Source organism: Pan paniscus, chromosome 19, assembly GCF_029289425.2.
Source record: "Pan paniscus chromosome 19, NHGRI_mPanPan1-v2.0_pri, whole genome shotgun sequence".
Taxonomy (NCBI): Eukaryota; Metazoa; Chordata; class Mammalia; order Primates; family Hominidae; genus Pan; species Pan paniscus.
The window spans coordinates 24,887,963-24,908,727 of record NC_073268.2 but is presented as its reverse complement, the minus strand read 5'-3'; the positions used below and the strand labels follow the sequence as shown (position 1 = coordinate 24,908,727).

At 51.1% G+C, this 20,765-nt stretch overlaps 2 protein-coding genes across 16 annotated transcripts in view; one reads left to right on the top strand and one right to left on the bottom strand.

Annotated features, from left to right (window-relative positions):
* The window catches only part of MED24 (mediator complex subunit 24), a 35,929-nt gene extending 26,900 nt beyond the window's left edge, over positions 1-9,029 (bottom strand). For 8 of the 15 annotated variants that reach the window (XM_063599058.1, XM_063599059.1, XM_034941937.3 and 5 more), the window contains exons 1-3: positions 8,085-9,029; positions 7,190-7,378; positions 7,019-7,101 (exon numbers count right to left, since the gene is read on the bottom strand). In XM_063599058.1, coding sequence (XP_063455128.1) covers positions 7,019-7,101; positions 7,190-7,319 — 213 coding nt within the window. In that variant the 5' untranslated portion in view covers positions 7,320-7,378; positions 8,085-9,029. The remainder of the gene's footprint in view (positions 1-7,018; positions 7,102-7,189; positions 7,379-8,084) is intronic. The other 7 variants (XM_063599057.1, XM_055101069.2, XM_063599061.1 and 4 more) reach the window with 3 other exon arrangements.
* Positions 9,030-16,616: 7,587 nt separating this feature from the next.
* Positions 16,617-20,765, top strand: part of THRA (thyroid hormone receptor alpha) — a 31,049-nt gene continuing 26,900 nt past the window's right edge. Inside the window, exon 1 of the mRNA XM_034941932.3 lies at positions 16,617-16,824. The gene's annotated coding sequence lies outside the window, so the exon portion shown is untranslated. The remainder of the gene's footprint in view (positions 16,825-20,765) is intronic.

Genomic DNA, 20,765 nt, shown 5'->3' with positions numbered 1-20,765 from the left:
TAGAGATGGGGTTTCACCATGTTGGCCAGGATGGTCTCAATCTCCTGACCTCATGATCCACCCGCCTCGGCCTCCCAAAGTGCTGGGATTACAGGCGTGAGCCATCACGCCCAGCCTCTAAAAAAAATTTTTTTTTTTTTTTTTTTTGAGACGGAGTCTCGCTCTGTTGCCCAGGCTGGAGTGCAGTGGCGCGATCTCTGCTCACTGCAAGCTCCGCCTCCCGGGTTCACGCCATTCTCCTGCCTCAGCCTCCCGAGTAGCTGGAACTATAGGCACCCGCCACCACGCCCGGCTAATTTTTTGTATTTTCAGTAGAGACGGGGTTTCACCATGTTAGCCAGGATGGTCTCGATCTCCTGACCTCGTGATCCGCCCGCCTCGGCCTCCCAAAGTTCTGGGATTACAGGCATGAGCCATTGCGCCCAGCCTAAAAAAATTTTTAATAAAAAAAAATATATGTGTCAACTGAGAAATACTATTCAGCAGTTAAAAAATAAGAAGAAGAAGAATGAGGCCAGGCATGGGTGGATCACACCTGTAATCACAGCACTTTGGGAGGCCAAGGCAGGAGGATCGCTTGAGCCCAGGAGTTTGATACCAGCCTGGGCAACAAAGGGAGACCCCGTCTCTACAAAAATGTAAAAATTATCAGCCTGGGCAACATAGGAAGATCCCATCTTTACAAAAAAATTTAAAAATTAGCCAGGCATGGTGGTGCATGACTGTAGTCCCAACTCCTTGGGAACCTGAGGTAGGAGGATTACTTGAGCCCAGAAGGATGAGGCTACAGGAAGCTGTGATCCTGCCATTGCACACTCCAGCCTGGGTAATAGAGCAAGACCCTGTTTCAAATTTAAAAAAATAAATGAAAAGAATGTACTACTAACATATACAACATAAATAATAAATCTCAAAAACATTTATGTTAAACAAAAGACAGTATACGAACTATATCCCATCTGACTACATTACTAAGAAATCCAAATAAAGGCAATTGTGGGAGAGGGGAGTGGACTAGAAAGCGGTAAAAGGGAACTTTCTGAGAGAACAGAAATGCTCTGTATCTTATTTTGGATGCTGGTGACATGGGTACATACAATTGCTAAAACTCACTAAATAGGCCGGGCGTGGTGGCTCATGCCTGTAATTCCAGCACTTTGGGAGGCCAAGGCAGGTGGATCACGAGGTCAGGAGTTCGAGACCAGCCTGACCAACATGGTGAAACCCCGTCTCTACTAAAAATACAAAAAAACTGGCCAGGCGTGGTGGAGGACACCTGTAATCCCAGCTACTCCGGAGGCTGAGGCAGGAGAATAGCTTGAACCTGGGAGGCGGAGGTTGCAGTGAGCTGAGATTGCCCCACTGCACTCCAGCCCAGGCAACAGAGCGAGACTGCATCTCATAAAAAAAAAACAAAAAACAACAACAAAAAAAACCCTGACTGAATTGATCTTAAGATGTTTGTATGTTCTGAGACGAAGTTTTGCTCGTTGCCCAGGCTGGAGCACAATGGCGCGATCTCGGTTCACTGCAACCTCCGCCTCCCAGGTTCAAGCAATTCTCCTGCTTCAGCCTCCCAAGTAGCTGGGATTACAGACGCCCACCACCACGCCTGGCTAATTTTTGTATATTTAGTAGAGACGGGGTTTCACCATGTTGGTCAGGCTGGTCCTGAACTTCTGACCTCAGGTGATACACTCGCCTCGGCCTCCCAAAGTGCTGGGATTACAGGATTGAGCCACTGCGCCCAGCACAAGATCTTTGTATGTTATGCTATGTTAATTAAAATATGTATATTTTTACGGAAGCCTTGTCATGTGACTCCTCCACTTAAAACCCTTTAAATGATTATTTGTCACCCTAAAATAAAGTCCAAATTCCTTAGCATCACTCAAAAGTCTGTTACAATCTTATCATTCTCTCTCCCTAAACCACTCTCCTCCTTAAAGTGCCAGCCTAGCAGTTCTAAAGGTACGGTTCAGGAACTCCTCAGGGTCCCCAAGACCTTTCAGGGGGTCTAGGAAGTCAAAATTATTTTTAAAATACTACTAAGATACTGTTTACCTTTTTGCTCTTTTTCTCTCACAATTGTACAGTGGATTGTCCTGGAAGCTCCATAACATGTGAGAATATGATATTATTAAATGCATCAACAATTGTAATATCTATATAACTTAGTCATGGATATTGTCCAAATTACCAATTCATGATGTGACAAAAATCATGCATAGATAAAAGATCTATTCAAGGTGCAACAAACAGACCAGTTAATTTTATTTCATTTTATTTTTTATTGAGACAGAGTCTTGCTCTGTCACCCAGGGTGGAGTTCAGTGGCATGATGTCGGCTCACTGCAGGCTCCACTTCCCGGGTTCAAGCGATTCTCCTGCCTCAGCCTCCTGAGTAGCTGGGATTACAGGTGCGCACCACCACACCCGGCTAATTTTTTGTATTTTTAGTAGAGACAGAATTTCACCATGTTGACCAAGCTGGTCTTGAATTCCTGACCTCAGATGATCCACCCACCTCAGCCTCCCAAAGTGCTGGGATTACAGGCAGGAGCCACCATGCCTGGCCAATAATATATATGTTTTAATATTTGAAGAAATTTATTCTGAGTCAAATATGAGTAACCATGGCCCTTCAGGAGGTCCTGAAAACATGTACCCAAGGTGGTCGGGTGCAGCTTGGTTTTATACATTTTAGGGAGGCATGAGATCAAATACAATCAAATATATTTAAGAAAAGTCTCAAAATTTTTAAGACTGTAAAGGGGTCCAGGGACTGAGCACAGTGGCTCATACTCATAATCCCAGCCTTTAGGAGGACAAGGAAGAAGGATTACTTGAGGCCAGGAGTTCAAGACCAGACTGGGCAACATAGTGAGACCCCGTTTCCACAAAAAATACAAAAAAAGAAAAAGGAGAAAAAAGAAAAGAAAAAGGGGTCCTGAGAGCAAACTCCTTTTCTCTAGCCATACCAAATTATTTTCAGTTCCTGAACAACATTATGTGATTTTTGCCTCCCACCGTGTACATATGCTTTTCTCTGCTTTGCACACAAACTCTCCTCAATGTGCCGGCTAACTCACACTCAACATTCAGGTCTTGGTTTAAACATCACTTCCTCCACAAAGCCTTCCTTGATTGTTCACACTGGACTGGGTGCCTTTCCCATGTATTCTCATAACAAGGACAGTCCCAACTTAACAATGGTTCACCTTACAATTTTTTGACTTTATTTTTTAATTTTATTTATTTTATTTTTTGAGATGGAGTCTCGCTCTGTCACCAGACTGGAGTGCAGTGGCACAATCCTGGCTTACTGCAACCTCTGACTCCCTGGTTCAAGCGATTCTCCTGCCTCAGCCTCCCAAGTAGCTGGGATTACAGGCACTCGCCACCATGCCCGGCTAATTTTTGTATTTTTAGTAGAGACGGGGTTTCACCATGTTGTCCAGGAGGGTCTCGATCTCCTGACCTCGTGATCCGCCCACCTCGGCCTTGCAAAGTGCTGGGATTAAGGCGTGAGCCACCACACCCCACCTTAATTTTTCGACTTTATGATGGTGTAAAAGAGATACACATTCAGGCTGGGCGTGGTGGCTCAAGCCTGTAATCCCAGCACTTTGGGAGGCCGAGGCAGATGGATCACTTGAGGTCAGGAGTTAGAGACCAGCCTGGCCAACATGGTGAAACCCTGTCTCTACTAAAAATACAAAAATTAGCGGGGCATGGTGGTGCACGCCTGTAATCCCAGCTACTCAGGAGGCTGAGGCAGAAGAATTGCTTGAGCCCAAGGAGATGGAGGTTGCAGTGAGCCGAGATCGCACTACTGCACTCCAGCCTGGGGGACAAGAGTGAAACTCCGTCTCAAAAAAAAAGAGATACGCATTCAGGTCAGGCACGGTGGCTCATTGGAGGCCGAGGTGAGTGGATCACCTGAGGTCAGGAGTTCGAGACCAGCCTGGCCAACACAGTAAAACCCCGTCTCTACTAAAACTACAAAAATTAGCTGGGTGTGGTGGTGCAGGTTTGTGGTCCCAGCTACTCGGGAGACAGGCAGAAGAATCACTTGAGCCCAGGAGGTGGAGGTCACAGTAAGCAGAGATCACGCCACTGCACTCCACCCTGGGTGACAGAGTAAGACCTTGTCTCAAAAAAAAATATGAGATACACATTCAGTAGAAATTGTACTTCAAGTGCTCATACATGTAAGCCATTATCCTCAGTGAAATAACTGAGGAATAGAAAGTCAAGGAGGTTGCAGTGAGCTGAGATCAGCCATTGCACTCCAGCCTGGGCGACAGAGCAATACTCCGTCTCAGTAAATAAAAAGAAAGTCAAATACCACATATTCTCACTGATAAGTGGGAGCTACACAACGTGTGCACATATAGAGTGAACTAACAGACACTGGAGAATATAAAAGGTGGGAAGGTGGGAGTGGGGTGAGGGTTGAAAAATTACTTATTGGGTACAGTGTTCACTACTAGGGTAATGGGTATACTAAAAGCCCAGATTTCACCACGATGCAATGTATGCACATAAGAAATCTGCACTTCTGGCTGGGCGTGGTGGCTCACGCCTATAATCCCAGCACTTTGGGAGGCCAAGGCAGGCGAATTACCTGAGGTCGGGAGTTCGAGACCAGCATGACCAACGTGGAGAAACCCAGTCTCTACTAAAAATACAAAATTAGCCGGGTGTAATGGCATGCGCCTGTACTCCCAGCTACTTGGGAGGCTAAGGCAGGAGAATCGCTTGAACCTGGGAGGCAGAGGTTGCGGTGAGCCAAGATCGCGCCATTGCACTCCAGCCTGGGCAACAAGAGCTAGACTCTGTCTCAAAAAAAAAAAAAAAAAAAAATTTGCCAGGATTGGTGGTGGGCGCCTGTAATCCCAGCTACTCGGGAGGCTAAGGCAGGAGAATTGCTTGAACCCGAAAGGCAGAGGTTGCAGTGAGCCAAGATTGTGCCACCGTACTCCAGCCTGGGTGACAGAGTAAGACTCCTTCTCAAAAAATAAAAATAAGGCTGGGCGGCCGGGCACAGTGGCTCACGCCTGTAAACCCAGCACTTTGGGAGGCCGAGGCGGGAGGATCACGAGGTCAAGAGATCAAGACCATACTGGCCAACATGGTGAAACCCCATCTCTACTAAAAATACAAAAATTAGCTGGGCGTAGTGGCACACGCCTGTAGTCCCAGCTACTCAGGAGGCTGAGGCACGAGAATCACTTAAACCTGGGAGGCAGAGGTTGCAGTAAGCCAAGATCATGCCACTGCACTCTAGCCTAGTGACAGAGCGAAACTCTGCCTCAATCAATCAATCAATCAATCAATAAAAAATAAGGCTGGCGTGGTGGCTCATGCCTGCAATCCCAGCACTTTGGGAGGCCGAGGTGGGTGGATCACCTGAAGTCAGGAGTTCGAGACCAGCCTGGCCAAAATGGTAAAACCCCATCTCTACTAAAAATACAAAAATTAGCCGGGTGTGGTGGCGGACGCCTGTAATCCTAGCTACTCAGGAGGCTGAGGCAGGAGAATCACTTGAACCCAGGAGGCAGAGGTTGCAGTGAGCCGAGATCAAGCCATTGCACTGCAGCCTGGGCAACAAGAGCGAAATCCCGTCTCAATAAATAAATAAACAAACAAACAAACAGGCTTTGTGTTAGATGATTTTTCCCAACTGTAAGTTAGTGTGTTCTGAGCACATTTAAGGTAGGTAGATGGCCAGGCACGGTGGCTCACACCTGTAATCCCAGCACTTTGGGAGGCCAAGGCGGGTGGATCACAAGGTCAGGAGTTCAAGACCAGCCTGGCCAATATAGTGAAACCCTGTCTTTACTAAAAATACAAAAATTAGCCAGGCGTGATGGCAGGCACCTGTAGTCCCAGCTACTCGGGAGGCTGAGGTAGGAGAATCGCTTGAACCCGGGAAACGGAGGTTGCAGTGAGCCGAGGTCACGCCACTGCACTCCAGCCTGGGTGATAGAGCAAGACTCTGACTCAAAAAAAAGGTAGGTAGATGACCTTTGGCAAGTTATGTGTATTAAGTACATTTTCAGCTTATGAGTGGTATATCAGCACATCACCCCATTGTAAGTTGAGGAGCATCTGTACTCTATCCTAATCTTTATCATAAACCCATCTAGTGACTGCTTTTTACATGTCTATATTACCCACTAAATTCTCTGTGTACTGACATCGGGTTTTGTTCACAGCTATATTCCCCAGGGGCTAGCACTGTCTGGCACATAAAAGCATTCATGAGTATTTGTTGATAGAATAAGTGAATGTAATCCTCTTTTTTTCTTTTGCTTGTTGTTGTTTTTAATAGACGGAGTCTTGTTCTGTTGCCCAGGCTGGAGTGCAGTGGCACAATCAGTGCTCACTGTAGCCTCAAACTCCTGGGCTCAAGCAAGCCTCCTACCTCCACCTTCTGAGTAGGTGGGGCCACAGGCCTGTGCTACCTGCTACCACTCCCAGCAGAATAAGTGAATGTAATATTCATCACAACAAATGAAGTATTATTATTTTTATGAGAACACTGAAACTCAGTGAAATGATCTGTTCAAACAGATCAATCTAGAATCTTACTCTTTCATCTAGAAAGAGTAAGCTGACAATTGTACAACTGCACCCCAAATTGTGTTTGTTTGTTTCTTTCCTGAGACAGGGTCTCACTCTGTTGCTCTGGCTGGAGGGCAGTGGCAGGATCATGGCTCATTGCAGTCTCGACCTCCCAGGGCTCAGGTGATCCTCCCACCTCAGCCTTCCAAGTAGCTGGGACTACAGGGGCACCACCACGCAGGGGTAACTCTTTGTATTTTTGGGTAGAGACTGGGTTTTGCCATGTTACGCAGGCTGGTCTTGAACTCCTGGGCTCAAGCAATCCGCCTGCCTCAGCCTCCCACAATGCCGGGATTACAGCCATGAACCACCGGGGCCCAAATGCACTCCAAGTTTTTTACCCCCAGAACTCTCACTTCTTGGTGGGGGTTTGCGGGAAGCTTACCTGGGAACTAATGGCATACTTCAGGTAGGACAAGATGAGAGGATTGGGGGATGGTCCAATCATGGCCTGCTCTAGTAACGCATCTGCAAGAGGAATAGCAAAACACAACTGAGTGATTACAACTTCTCTGGGTTTATCCCTCCCATCTTTCTTTCCCAGTTCACTTGAGACCTGCCAGGTTGAGAATATCCCAGGTGGCTCCTTTAGGAAAGAATTTCTTCATGTTGATTGCCCATTGGTAGTCACTCCAACGCTCCTTCCAGGCTTGCAAAATGGCTTGCTTCAGGTTGACCACCTTCATTATTTCACTCTGAGCAGGTGGCAGCGGTGGCGGCCAGCTTTGAGGTGAAAGAAATGGAGCTAAAGAAAAGGACATGAGGTTCTAAGGAGAACCGGGGAAGGCAGAATTAAATAGAAAGGAGAAGATGCGGGAAGATTTAAGCGAGGCAGACGAATTTGAAAGAAAAAGAGCTAAAGGGATAAGGTAAGATCCTGTCAGACTCTCTCCTCCTGAACCGCCCTTCCTTAAACTGGGGCACTAAGAAGAAAGTATCGGCCGAGCGCAGTGGCTCGCACCTGTAATCCCAGCACTTCGGGAGGCAGAGGCGGGCGAATCACCGGAGGTCAGGAGTTCGAGACTAGCCTGACCAACATGGAGAAACCTCGTCTCCACTAAAAATACAAAATTAGCCGGGCTTGGTGGTGCATGCCTGTAATCCCAGCTACTCGGGAGGCTGAGGCAGTAGAATCGCTTGAACCCGGGAGGCGGAGGTTGTTGGGGTGAGCCGAGATCGCACCATTGCACTCCAGCCTGGGCAACAAGAGCAAAACTCCGTCTCTCAAATAAATAAATAAAGAAGTATCAAAGGGACTAATAGATTAAAGAGGGCATCAAGGAGTTAAGGCAGTCCTGGTTGCCTAATTACGCCCTTAGCTCTAAAAGCGTCCGTTGGCCACCACCATTCCAAGTCCAGATTTGCTCCCTCATTTCCTCCACCTTCTCCAGCCCTGTAACTATATCTCCCAATTTCCTTTTCATCCACCACCTCCCCAAATTTAAGCCTACCGCACAATCCAGTTCTAGGTGGTAGGCATCGCCATTTTGGCACTTGTCAAGAAGCTCACTTTCTATTGGCTGGGAGTAACAAACGCCAACCAATAGGAATGCAGCAAGGAACGCCCCGCTGTCTTCTGGGAATGGTAGTTCCTTGGACTGAAACCGTATTTGTCTGCGCTGGCGAGGAAACTAAGGGACTCGTCTAGTCGGCCCGCATTGTTCTTCTCCTTTAAGGGAGGACATCCAGGAGCTGAGGCACTACAGAGACTCAGGGACTCGAGGGAGCTCGAAAGGCCGCTCACAACCCGGCGTCGCCCACGACGTCACTGTCGGCCGGGCTTCTCCATCATATTCCGACACCCTTTCATTCGTTAGCCCCTAGTTAGTAGGTGCGGCAAGGGTGTGGCGTGGGGGCAAGGGTGTGGCGTTCAGCAATAAGGTCTTTCTCCTTTCCTGGGCTCTTTCTGTTCTCCTAAGCCCCTGGAGCTACCAGAGCTATTCTCATTTCCACAACTATATTCTAAAAGCGACACCGAGGTGCCTTAGTTGCACACATATCACCGTCCCCGAATCTTACAGTCCTATCAGAATCTCCAGGCCCTCCATACAGCTTGGATACAAGGGAAAGTAAAGAGGAAACTAAGGTGAAGGTGATCAAAATCAAAGGAATTCTGAGAAACTGTCACAACTAAGAGGGCTAAGGAGACCTGATGACTAAATGTAATGTGGTTTTCTGAATGCGATCATGGAAGAGGAAAAGAATACTGGGTAAAAACTAAGGAAATCTAAATAAAGGGTGAACTTTAATTAATAATAATGTATCAATATTAGTTCATTAGTTGTTACAAATGCATAATACTAATGCTAAGATGTTAATAAAAAGAGAAATTGGGTGCAGAATATGTGGGGACCCTCTATTACCTTCCATTTTTTTCCTGTAAATTAAAAACTTTTTTTTTTAAGTTTCTTGTTGTTGTTGTTGTTGTTTAAATCTTGCTTATCCCAAAGATCCATATATAAATTATGCCCAGGGCCTTGGCCATAGCCTTTCCTTCCCCCAGTGAGAAACCCGAAAGCAAATGTTACCCACCTCTGGAGGCTCCAATGTCTGAGCCTTCTTATGCATAGCCCTCATCCCTCCCCATGCTATGGACTGGTCATCCCTAACATTTACAACCAGGAATAAGAGTAAATTACTCGGGAGGCTGAGAAAGGATCACTTGAGCTCGGGAGTTCAAATCCAGCCTGGGCAACATAATGAGACTCTCAGCTCTACCAAAATACATAAATAAATAAACATGGAGGCCTTTAGCCAGGGCCCAATATCCTAGTTCACAAGTTCAAGCTCAATCTGTATTCCTCAACAACGATTCTTTTTTTTTTTTTTTTTTTGAGATGGAGGCTTGCTCTGTTGCCCAGGCTGGAGTGCAATGGCACAGTCTCAGCTCACTGCAACCTCTGCCTCCCAGGTTTAAGCAATTCTCCCGCCTCAGCCTCCCAAGTAGCTGGGATTACAGGCGTGTGCCACCACATCCGACTAATTTTTGTATTTTTAGTAGAGACAGGGTTTCGCCATGTCGGCCAGGGTGGTCTCAAAATCCTGACCTCAGCCACCCACCTTGGCCTCCCAGAGTGCTAGGACTGTAGGTGTGAGCCACCGTGCCCAGCCTCCAACAACCATTCTTTGCTCACCCTTTGAGTGGCAAAATCAGTCCTTGGGAGGATAAATCTGGGAGAGCAGCCCACTTAAGGCTCTGGAAGCAAAACTGTGGCCATTTGGGCAGAGAATTACAGCGCCCTGGGTGTCTGGAGAATGGTCTAAACAGGGAGTCAAGAACTTCTGTTCCAAAGGGGAGAGTGTGGCTGAAGGAGGGTCAGATCATGTCCTCCTGCGGTTGGTACTGCCTATGGCCTTTCTTCCTCCCCATACATTCAATGCACACCCCTCTCTTAGGCTCCCTTTGTGCCTGCCCAAGTGACACCATTGGGGAATAGTGTGTATACAAAACAGCTGCCAAATATATGTTGCCAAAGCTTCTAAAGCAGGAAGGAGGGAAATACGGATTCCTCACCTCACCTTCCAGATGACCCCCGGCCACTCCACTCATACTTGAGACTGCCACAAACCCTGCTTCTCCTCAGTCTCTCACATATCTGACTTCCCCTGTTCTCCCAGGCCCCTCACTCTACCTTTGCCTGCTCCCCTGCTGTCATTCTGTGCCTGTAGCCGCAGCCTAAGGCCCTCCACCTGGAGCCATTCCTGGATCATCCTGGAGCCCCTGTCGCATACCTCAGAGCCCAAAATGCCTCTCTTGGAGAGAAGCTGTCAACTGTGCGTCCGGTCTACACAGGACTGGGGACTATTTGGGCCCTGAGGATGATGATATTTTGAGCTCAAACCATTCCCTCTGGCAGGGAGCCTGGCAGATTTCTAGGGAGGTGCCTCCTCCCCACTTCGCAGTGACAGGGAGGCGGCTTTTGTAGTCAGGCCATCTGCCTTCTCTGTCTCCCCACCTCCCACCAGCAGCCCTTTCTCTAGGCTTGGCAAGGTTTCCCCAAAGGCTGGACTCCTATGTACAAGGGCTCCCTTAGCTCTGGGCAAGGACCGTTTTTAGTTTATCCACTTTGACCTCCCTGCCTCTCTAGTCTGTAAACATCAGAGGCAGCCTTTCCTATATCACCTCTTCCTTCCACACCACAATATCTTCCTAGGGACCCCCTTGGGCTCTCTGGCTCACTGCAAGCATGGGACCCCATGATAATCCTCCAAAGGGTGAAGAGAGATGCTAACATTTCCTTTGGGTGTACAAAAAAATAGCCCCCCAGCCGGGCGCGGTGGCTCACACCTGTAATCCCTGCACTTTGGGAAGCCAAGGCAGGCAGATCACCTGGGGTTAGGAGTTCGAGACCAGCCTGACCAACATGGAGAAACCCCATCTCTACTAAAAAACAAAATTAGCCGGGCATGGTGGCGCATGCCTGTAATCCCAGCAGCTCGGGAGATGGAGGTAGGAGAATTGCTTGAACCCAGGAGGCGGAGGTTGCGGTAAGCTGAGATTGCACCATTGCACTCCAGCCTGGGCAACAAGAGCGAAACTTCGTCTCAAAAAAAAAAAAAAGCCCTCCAGCCCATCTCAAAGCCCCGTCCTACTTACCCCACTTTCTTTTGCTGTTCATTTCCTCTCAACAGGGACAGGGGCCGAGCTCCCATCTCTGCCCTCCTAGTCCCGAGCCCCAACCTCTTTCTTCATCTTGTTGCCTACCTTGGCTAGAGAGAGAAGAGGGGAAGGTGGAAGTCAACCAGTCAGAGTGATATGACAACCCTGGAGAAGTGTCAGAAAAGCAGCTAGGCCAGAGTGGGGTAAGAGGTGGCAAGGAACAGGGTTCTGGGTACCCAAAGGGAAGGGAACATTCCTTATCTATCTAGGCTAGAAAACAGTATAAAGAAAAGTGGCAAGAGTCCAGACCCAAAAACCCAGAAACACTGAAATCGTTGGTAAAGCATACAAGGCACAGAGGGTGTCAGCTTCCCTTCTCTCCATAGGGAAACTGAGTCATTCCTTTTCCCTAAGTGGAACATTTTCCTCTGGAAGCTTGCCTGGGTCCCCCCACTACGGGCAGCAGGTGGATGGGAAAAGAAAGACAGTCACTCCCACACACTTATACACAGCTGGCTCCAAACCAGTCTCCTCCTCATACCAGTCACCAAATCAAAATCCCTGCTTTCTGTCTATCTGGGGGAGGGAATGATGGGAAAGAGGCCTGCAAGGTGGCTGCACCTCAGGGACTCAGGGACAACCCCTGGATCCCCCACAGTTGCCTGTCTCTGTCTTCCCACTGCCCCAGGAGAGTGAAAGGCAGAATTTGAATCAACTCTTGGAATAGCTTCCCCTCTAACACCCTGGAGGACGCCTTCTCTCTCCATACTCCCAGCACAGAGAAGAGAAGTGCTGTGATCCTGAGGCCCGGACCGGACAGTGGCTGGGAAGGGAGGGCAGCCTGCCATTTCCTTTGTATGGCCCCTCCCTCCAGGCCCTGAGAGCTGCTCTGCTTTATACTTTTGGCTTCCATATCATACTACCCTATCCCCTCCTTTAACTGGAGTGGGAGAACTGCGGAAAGGTAAGCCCCAAACTCTGATGGTAAAGGAGACTTCCCTGCTCCCCCTCCTCTCCTCTCTCCTGCTGGCAAAGATAGGATGAGAAGACTCTAAGGGAAAGTGAAACCAGAAGCTGGGAGCATTTGGGGAATCTAATACTTGGCACATATTAAATGCTTAAAAAAAAAAAAGTGTCAGGCTGGGTGCGGTGGCTCACGCCTGTAATTCCAGCACTTTGGGAGGCCGAGGCAGGCGGATCATGAGGTCAGGAGATCGAGACCATCCTGGTTAACATAGTGAAAGCCTGTCTCTACTAAAAATACAAAAATTAGCCAGGCATTGTGGTGGGTGCCTGTAGTCCCCGCTACTCGGGAGGCTTAGGCAGGAGAATGGTGTTAACCCGGGAGGCGAGCTTTCAGTGAGCCAAGATCACACCACTGCACTCCAGCCTGGGTGACAGAGCAAGACTCCATCAGGAAAAAACAAACAAACAAACAAACAAACAAAAACAGTGTCAGATTAATGAATAAAATTAGGAGAAACCCTGAAAGACAGCCTGGAAAAGGTGTCAGCTTCTTTTTCCATTTCTCACCTTAGCTACCAAAAGCAAGGCTCAGCCAGGCCTGGTCCCTTCCCTGGCTCCCTCTTTTGTGACCCATAGCAATAGCGCCTGATGGGACAAAGGGGAGAATTAAGTGGCCACTTTCTCTTATCAGGTAATTGCTAATTTGCCAGTCTCTCATCTCCTGCATCAGCCTCCCAAGTAGCCAGAACTGAAGGTCTGCACCACAACACCCAGATAATTTGTGGGTTTTTGTTTTTGTTTTTTTTTTTTTTTTTGAGATGGAGGTCTCACTATGTTGCCCAGGATGGTCTTGAACTCATGACCTGAAGAGATCCTCCCACCTCAGCCTCCCAAAATACTGGTGATGTCAGCCACCTTGCCCAGCCTGCTCTCCAACTTTCTTTCCTCCATTTGCACCACTCTTTTTGATTGGGAAACCCCTAGGAGGGAGAAACATCTGAGCTTTGAGTTATCTTGGCTGGTAGTACCTCAGTTTCCTCTGCTGTCTTTCCAGAGCACCCCCAATAAGTTCAGCTCTGTCTGCAGAGTCTAGAGGTATATGCTGGACATGTCATCACTTGCTGACCTAGGGTCCAAGAGGTCAAGATGAGATAGAGGAAGGGATTTACTGAGGCCCAGGCCACAGAGCTTGTTCCATGGTGGCTGGTAGAGGGGCCTGTCTCCCGTTTCCCCAAACTGCTAGAGATGTGTAAGGCTTTTGAGCAGGGGTAGAGGATGCTGTGTGGCGTTTTAGCTGCCAGACTTTGAAAAAAACCTCTTCAGAAAGATATCTGGATACCTTGGTTCCTAGGGGTCGTATCCTCAAGAAATCTTAGGGTGCTTCCTAGCAACAGTCTGGAAGGAAGGGAGGGAGAGATGGAGGGAGAGAGGGAGGGGCCTAGGCATGGCTGTTCTGATGGGAGCCCAGAGAACAGGCTGTTCCTGCTACCTCCTTAGCAACGGAAATCTCAGCTGGAGGGGCCATCAGACATATCCTCTTGGAGGGTCTATCCAGCCTTATTCATGCCACCCCTACCCTCCTCATAGATTCGGGGAATGCTCTGAAGCAGAGGTGGGGAATGGGAGGGGACAGCCCTGGTGGTGGGGGGGGTTTCATGACAAGGACGGAAAAGGAGCTGAGGATGAACTCAATCTGAGAAGAGCTAGCAGCTTCAAGAAATGGGTGGGCAGGGTGAGTGGGGTGGGAGGACAGATGAGGCAACACAGGGACAGTGGCTATACACCCAGACATGGGCTGGATCCTGGCACCTGGGGAGAGGCCTGCTTTGAAGGCAGTGTGCCCTTCACTTTGCCCTGCCCAGACCTGTCACCAGTCCATACTGGGAGCCCAAGAAAAAGAGAGAGGTAAAAAGAAGATGGGGGTGGCCGGGGACGGTGGTTCATGCCTGTAATCCCAGCACTTTGGGAGGCCAAGGCAGGAGGAGCACTTGAGGCCAGGAGTTCAAGACTAGCCTGGCCAACATGGTGAAACCCCTTCTCTACCAAAAAAACAAAACAAAACAAAACAAAGCAAAAAAACAAAAATTAGCTGGGCATGCTAGCACATGCCTACAATCCCAGCTACTTGGGAGGCTAGGACATGAAAATCCCTTGAACCCAGGAGACGGAGGTTGCAGTGAGCCAAGATTGTGCCACTGCACTCCAGCCTGGGCAAAAGAGCAAGACTCTGTCTCAAATAATAATAATAATAATAAATTTTAAAAAGCAGAAGATGGGACTGGTAAACCCTTGTCTTTGAGTGCTCCACTCTGCCCCTCAGGGAAAAAAAAAAAAAAAAAAAAGTGGAACAGGAGGCACTTCATTTTCTATGGCTCTGGGTTTAGGATTTCAGAAAGTCGTCACCACCCAACATTATAGGGCCTTGCATCAAAGAGAGATATGGTGGGGAAAGCCAGAATGGAAGAGAGACAAAACCGTAGCACCTTCCTCCTCCCCCTCTGGACACCATCACTCCTGCCCTGATCCAGATTACTGCTGGCCCTCCTCACTGCCTCCTAGTTCTGCCTTTGTGATGCAGAGTATAAATGTATCTCATGCATTGGGATTCCCTCCCAGCTCCTTGAGCAGCCCAATTCCAAGGGACTAGTTCCATACAGGGTAGAGTACAGACCCTGAGCACTACATACTGCAGCCTTGCTCCCCAGGGTTCCGGCCAAACCTGATCACCGAGGAGGTGGCATCGACTGGCAGACAGCCAACCTCAGTGCACCTCATTCCACTCACTGCACTGACTCTGCACACTGCAGCCTCCTGCCCCACACTGCAGCTGTTGCTTGTCTCCTGTGAGCCCAGACTGAACACAGGTTCGCTTACTGCCTGGAGGCTCCGTACGCTGCAGCCTCAATCCCCCATTACAGCTGCCACTGCACACCACAGGCTCCCTTCACCCATGGCATGCCCTCAACACCACCACTGCACTCTGCACGCCATAGGTTTCATCCCAGCTGCTCTTCTCATCTCCATGGTTCCAGGGACCCCAAGAGAGGTACCCTCCCCTCCGCCAAGCATTACGAACTCCAGCACCCCCTGTGAAAGAAGTGGTTCCAACAGCACTGAGGATGCAGGTGGCTGAGACTAAGACATGAGCAAGGGCAGCCCAACTTGGGTAAGCTGTGGCTCAGAATCCCACACTCGCCAAGTGACTCTGCCCAGTATAAACTGGGCGATTAGCCGAGCAGCTCCCCCTAACACACACACACTTACACACACACACACTCACACACCCCTCCCCAAGAGCAGACTATGTAGCCAGGGCCCCACCCTGAGAGCCGTGGGAAGGCTGTGGCCCCCGCTGGTAAAACTGGGCTAATGACAGCAGGGGAACCGGCGGGGCCAGGGGGGTGCTGGGGTAATTAGGGCTCGGCCTGGGGCTAGGAGATCCTGAGATGAAAGGTGCTCTGGCGTCACTGGGTTGGTTTTATGTCCATGAATGCAGGTGTGTGGTGTGTGTATGTGTGTGCTGGGGGTGGGGCTGGCATGGTGGAGACCTCTCCTTTGGGTTGGGTTAGGGGGTCCATTTGTATGCAGCCCACCGTCTTCCTTAGATTGACTCTGGTACCATTTGGATTTTTGTGGGAGCAAACATGGGGGGAAATACCACCACCCGGGAGCTAGGAATTGAGGGGGTATGGCAGATCTTGTCCCCTCCCCGAGCTCAGGAGAGGGAGCAGATTGTTGGGGGAAATGGCTGGTGACAGAGAATAGAAAGAGCCTATATGGAGAAGGGTGACGTTGGAAAAGGGAGGCAGTGGATCGGTATTGATGTTAGAAATGAGACGGGAGGGAGGTAACAGGGAATGAACCCCCACAAGGATTAAAAACGTAAGATGATTGAAGTTAAAAGGACATCAGGGGTCACCTGCCCAGCCCTCGCAGCTGAAGGTTGAGGAAGCTCTGCCCCGACAGCAGTGGCGATTTGTCAAGGTCACACAGTGAGTTACTGGCGGAGAAGGGACCCGAACTCCCAAACAAACTACACCTGCAAGCGTTTGGTGTTTAGACTTTCTCCCCGATGTATAAGGTGCAGGCTGCTCGTCGATACTTCCTCCTCCACCCTCACGGTGCACACCCGAAAACCCCCCAATTCTCCCGGCAAGCAAAGGCTATTTTTTAATGACATCTTTTCCAAAATATGTCACCAAGTACCCACTCCTGCGGGAGCCGCCCGGGCTGGGGAGGGCGAGTCCGAGCGGGGCGGGGCAGAGGCGGCCGAGGGGCGGCCGGGCCTCTGGCGGGGGTCCCGGGGCGCGGCAGGGGGCGGGGGGCGGGGGCGGGCGGCGGCGAGGCGGCCTGCAGGGAGCAGCCGCGAGCCGGCCGGGCGCGCCGAGCCCGAGCCCCAGCCGGAGCGGGGCGGGGGAGGGAGGAGCCAGAGCGGCCGCCGCCTCTGCCGGAGGAGCCGCGGGGCCGCCACACTCGCCCCCCGCCCCCCCCGCGCTCACTCGCACTCACACCCGGGCGCAGGAGGCGGGCGGCCCGGGCCCCACCGGCCCCCCATGGACGCCCCCAGCACGGGGAGCTGAGACCCCCGCGTCGCTGCCCAGCCCGGTCCGGCGCGCCACGCCGAGGTAAGGAGGAGGGAGCGAGGGGGCATTAATATGCAAATGCATTGCGATTGATTATGCAAAGCCGCGGGGCTCCGTGGCCAGCTCCCAGGCGGGCTAGGGGCGCCCAGGGGGTGCCCGCTGCCAGCCTCAGCCTTTCCTGGCGCCCCAGTGACCCTGTCACGAGCCCGGGAGCTTGCAACTGACGCCCTGGGGAAGGGAGGTGTTGCTAGGAGGTCGCTGGGCCCCGGGGTTCGCAGGCGGAGATGGCGTCCGAGCCTCCCCCTGGAGGGCCCGCCCGGCCTCTGTCCGGCCAGTCTGCTGCGCATTCCCGGGCCGGGCCCCGTTGCCGGCCGCCGGAGCTCCCCCGCCCGCCGCGCCGCGGTTTGTTTACGGTGCGCCGGAGGCCTGCCCCCCCAGCCCCCACCCCTAGCCTCTGAGGCCCGAGTGGCCTTTGCAAAGCTGCCTCCAGCTGCGGAGGGCAGTATGAGTGCGGTGGCGCGGGTGGGCTTGCACGGGTCCGGGGAGAGGGAAGTTCCCCCGCCTCACCCGCCTCCCGGTTGAGCATGGCTGTCTGGTTGCAACACTGCTAATTGCAAAAACGCGGTTGTTGGGGGGAATGTGTGTGTGGAAGGGGTGTACTTGGTGGTGCCTAGATGATTAGGAGAGTTGCTGGCTGGGGAGGAGAGAGAGAAATGGACCTGTGTGTGTGTACCCCACCTTGTTTCCCTCCCCTTGCAACGTGTCTCTGGTGCCCCTTCTCCATCTGGGGCCCTCCCTTGTCCAGCGTGAAAGAAAGGCCTGGGGGGATGACAGGGGCAATTGAAAGAACCACCGTTCCAGGGGTGGGGGTGGGGGACACAGAAGGAAAGCCAGTGAGGTGGGAGCCTGCCCCTCAGTGCTGGCTTTGGCTCCAGGAGGGGGAGGGGATGAAGGGGGCTGTTGTCCAAAATGAGGGGGGAAGCAAAAGTGACACGCAGACACAGAGATATGTCCACACAGACAGCCACATGCACATCCAGGGACACCCAGGCAGACTCAAGGACAGGAGCTACTGGACACACCCACATGGGGACAAGGGAAGAGACAGGCTGCTGCTGCACCGTGGAGCTCTGAGGGGTGGGATATACCCATGGGAGACCAAGAGCATGGGGACCGATCCATGCACATACCCACGCACAGGGTCACACGTAGATGCTGTCACACACTGGGGCAAGGAGGAGTTGCTGTCACCCACACATAAAAAGTCACTGTCACATGCATGCATGCACACAGAGCAATTGCACACAGCAGCACAATTACAAAAGACCCTGTCACTCACAGGCACACACGTGCTCACATGAGCCCAGTCACACAGACATCATTGCTTGCCGTGACAGTCGCTGTCACTCAGTCAGATGCAAACACAGTTACACATCAACACATGTATACACAACTTAGCAACAAGTATTTTCCTGGACTCTTTACTGTGGAGCTCTGAGGTTCTGTAGGCAACAAAACCCTTGCTCCCAAGAATATTAAATTGGGCTGTATGAAAAGGTGTTCCTGCGTAATGGTGCAAAGCATGCATTCCCAATGACATGTTCTTGGTCTCTATCGCTTGAGATACCACCCTACTAGACAGTGAGCTCTTGGAGACCTGGGAGAATCACTTAAAGAGCTCTGGATCCCACCCAGAGCCTAGCACAAGGGCTGCTCTGTAAATACTTGTTAGTTGATTGACTGTGGAACCTGCAGACACAGGTGCACTCATTTGCACATGGTCCCCTGAACTCAGGTGCAGAACGAGTTCACAAGGCCCAGGTCCCCACAGTTGCAGGTCCACACCAACAGTCGTGTCCACACAACCCCAGATGCACACAACTGCAGCCTGTGCAGCCGAGCACACACTTAGATGCACACAATCACAAATTTTTCCCCTTCAGTTCCTCCTCCCCTTTTTCCTCTAGGCTCAGCCACTGTGCGGGAATGGGCTGTTTTTTTTTCTTCTTTCTTTCTTTTAGAGGGACAGAGAAACAAGAGCAAAGACAGTGGGTTCAGGGGGGTTCCAGAGGGCCGAGTCATGGGCTCAAAGCAGTGTCCAGTGACTTCTAGAAGCTAGGATTCTCTTGACTGTTGGGGAAGGGGAGAGCTGCTCTCCTCCCTACCCTAAAAGCTCAGGGGTGTCTAACTGCCCCTGCTCTGAGTCATTTGCCTGGGTCTTTCCTGGGAACAGTCAGTCACCTCCAGCTGAGTTCCTGCGCCCCACCTTGAGTCTGGCCCTTTTTCCCACCTGTACCCTCCTGTCCAAACTTGGAAGCTTTCCTTAAGAGGCCATCGGCTGGTGAGTGTCTGTATGAGTGATATGTACTTTTGACTTGGAATTTCTCTCTAACTCTGTCTCTCTGTTGCTCTGTCTTGCAGTGTCTGATTCTCCCTCTCTCTCTCCTTGTTTCTCTGCCAGTCTGTAACTCTCTCTCACCCTGTTGCTACCCCCGATCTACCCCTGTCCTTGTCTCAGAGCTGGGGACTGGCAGCAATGTTCTTCATACTTTTCCAGTTGTTAATACCCAAGCTCCGCCCCTCTGCCCCCCCTGCGCAGCCTCTGGGGTCAGCTTGAGGTTGGGGTGGGGGGCGGGGGGCTCAGCTGGCTGCTCAGGACTTCCTGCACTTCCTTAGTGCCGCAGCTGTGGCCAGCAAGTTTTAGGGGCTGGGAAGGGGGGAAGGGGGGGGTCAGCCACTGCCCATGCTGACCCCTCGGGCCTGCATGTCTGGAGACACCAGTTCTGTGGGCACCCTCAGGGTGCAGGCTGCAGCCAGCTAGCAGCTCTTAAACAAGCCATGAAGAGGCTCCCCCCACACTGGCCCAAGCTGGAAAAGAACCGCCCCCATGGGCAGTGGCGGGAGCTGGCAGGACCCTGCTGAGTTGGGTCCACTGCAGGGCTCACAATGGCCTTTCTCCACACCCCTGGCAGCTGAGGCCCACCTCAGAGATGCCCAACAGCTGTGTCCTTTTTGCCCAGCCTCAGGGCCTGGTTCTGAGGGCACAGCTGCCCAGACTAAGTATGTACTAAGCGAGGCCCTCCCACCCGTGAGTGCAGGTTCCAGCCTAGAAGGGGTATCTCTTCTGGAGAGGGAATTTGAGGAGGGGGAACTCGGGCAGGAGACATCGAGCCCGGGGGCACCAAGCACTTCTCGCTATGCTCCCCTCTAGCCTTGGACTATTTGGAGGTGGAGGCACTTGGCAGAGAACCCACAGGGCAGCTACAGAGGGGAAAGACTGAGGCTTGGTCTCAGGGAACACATAGCTGGATGAAAGAACAAGGCATTGGGCCGGGCACAGTGGCTCACGCCCGTAATCCTAGCACACTGGGAGGCTGAGGCAGGCAGATCACCTGAGGTCAGGAGTTCAAGACCAGTCTGACCAAGATGGTGAAACCCCATCTCTACTAAAAATACAAAACTTAGCTGGGTGTGGTGGCGGGGTCCTGTAATCCCAGCTACTCAGGAGGCTGAGGCAGGAGAATCGCTTGAACCCAGGAGGTGGAGGTTGCAGTGAGCTGAGATTGTACCACTGCACTACAGCCTGGGTGACAGAGCGAGACTCCGTCTCAAAAAAAAAAAAAAAAAAAAAAAGAAAAACAAAAAAGAACAAGGCATTATCTATCAAGCAGGTGATATACGATCACAGCTAAGAACAGAGATGATGGTGATGATCATGACGGCCATGATTGACCTGGACTGCCTAGGTCTGAATCCCAGCTCTGTCACTTGCTGGATGTGTGACTTTGAGCAAGCGATTTAACTTCCCCGTTGCCTCATCTGTAAATTGGGGATGATCATATCTACCTCATTTAGCTTTTTTGAGGAAAAATGTTTTTAAAAGTGCCTAGTTCATAACAAACTGTATATGTGAGCGATTGTGATGGGTGAAGGAAGCTGTGGGCCTGGGGTCTCCCAGATTTCTTAGAGAAGCTTGGTGGAGA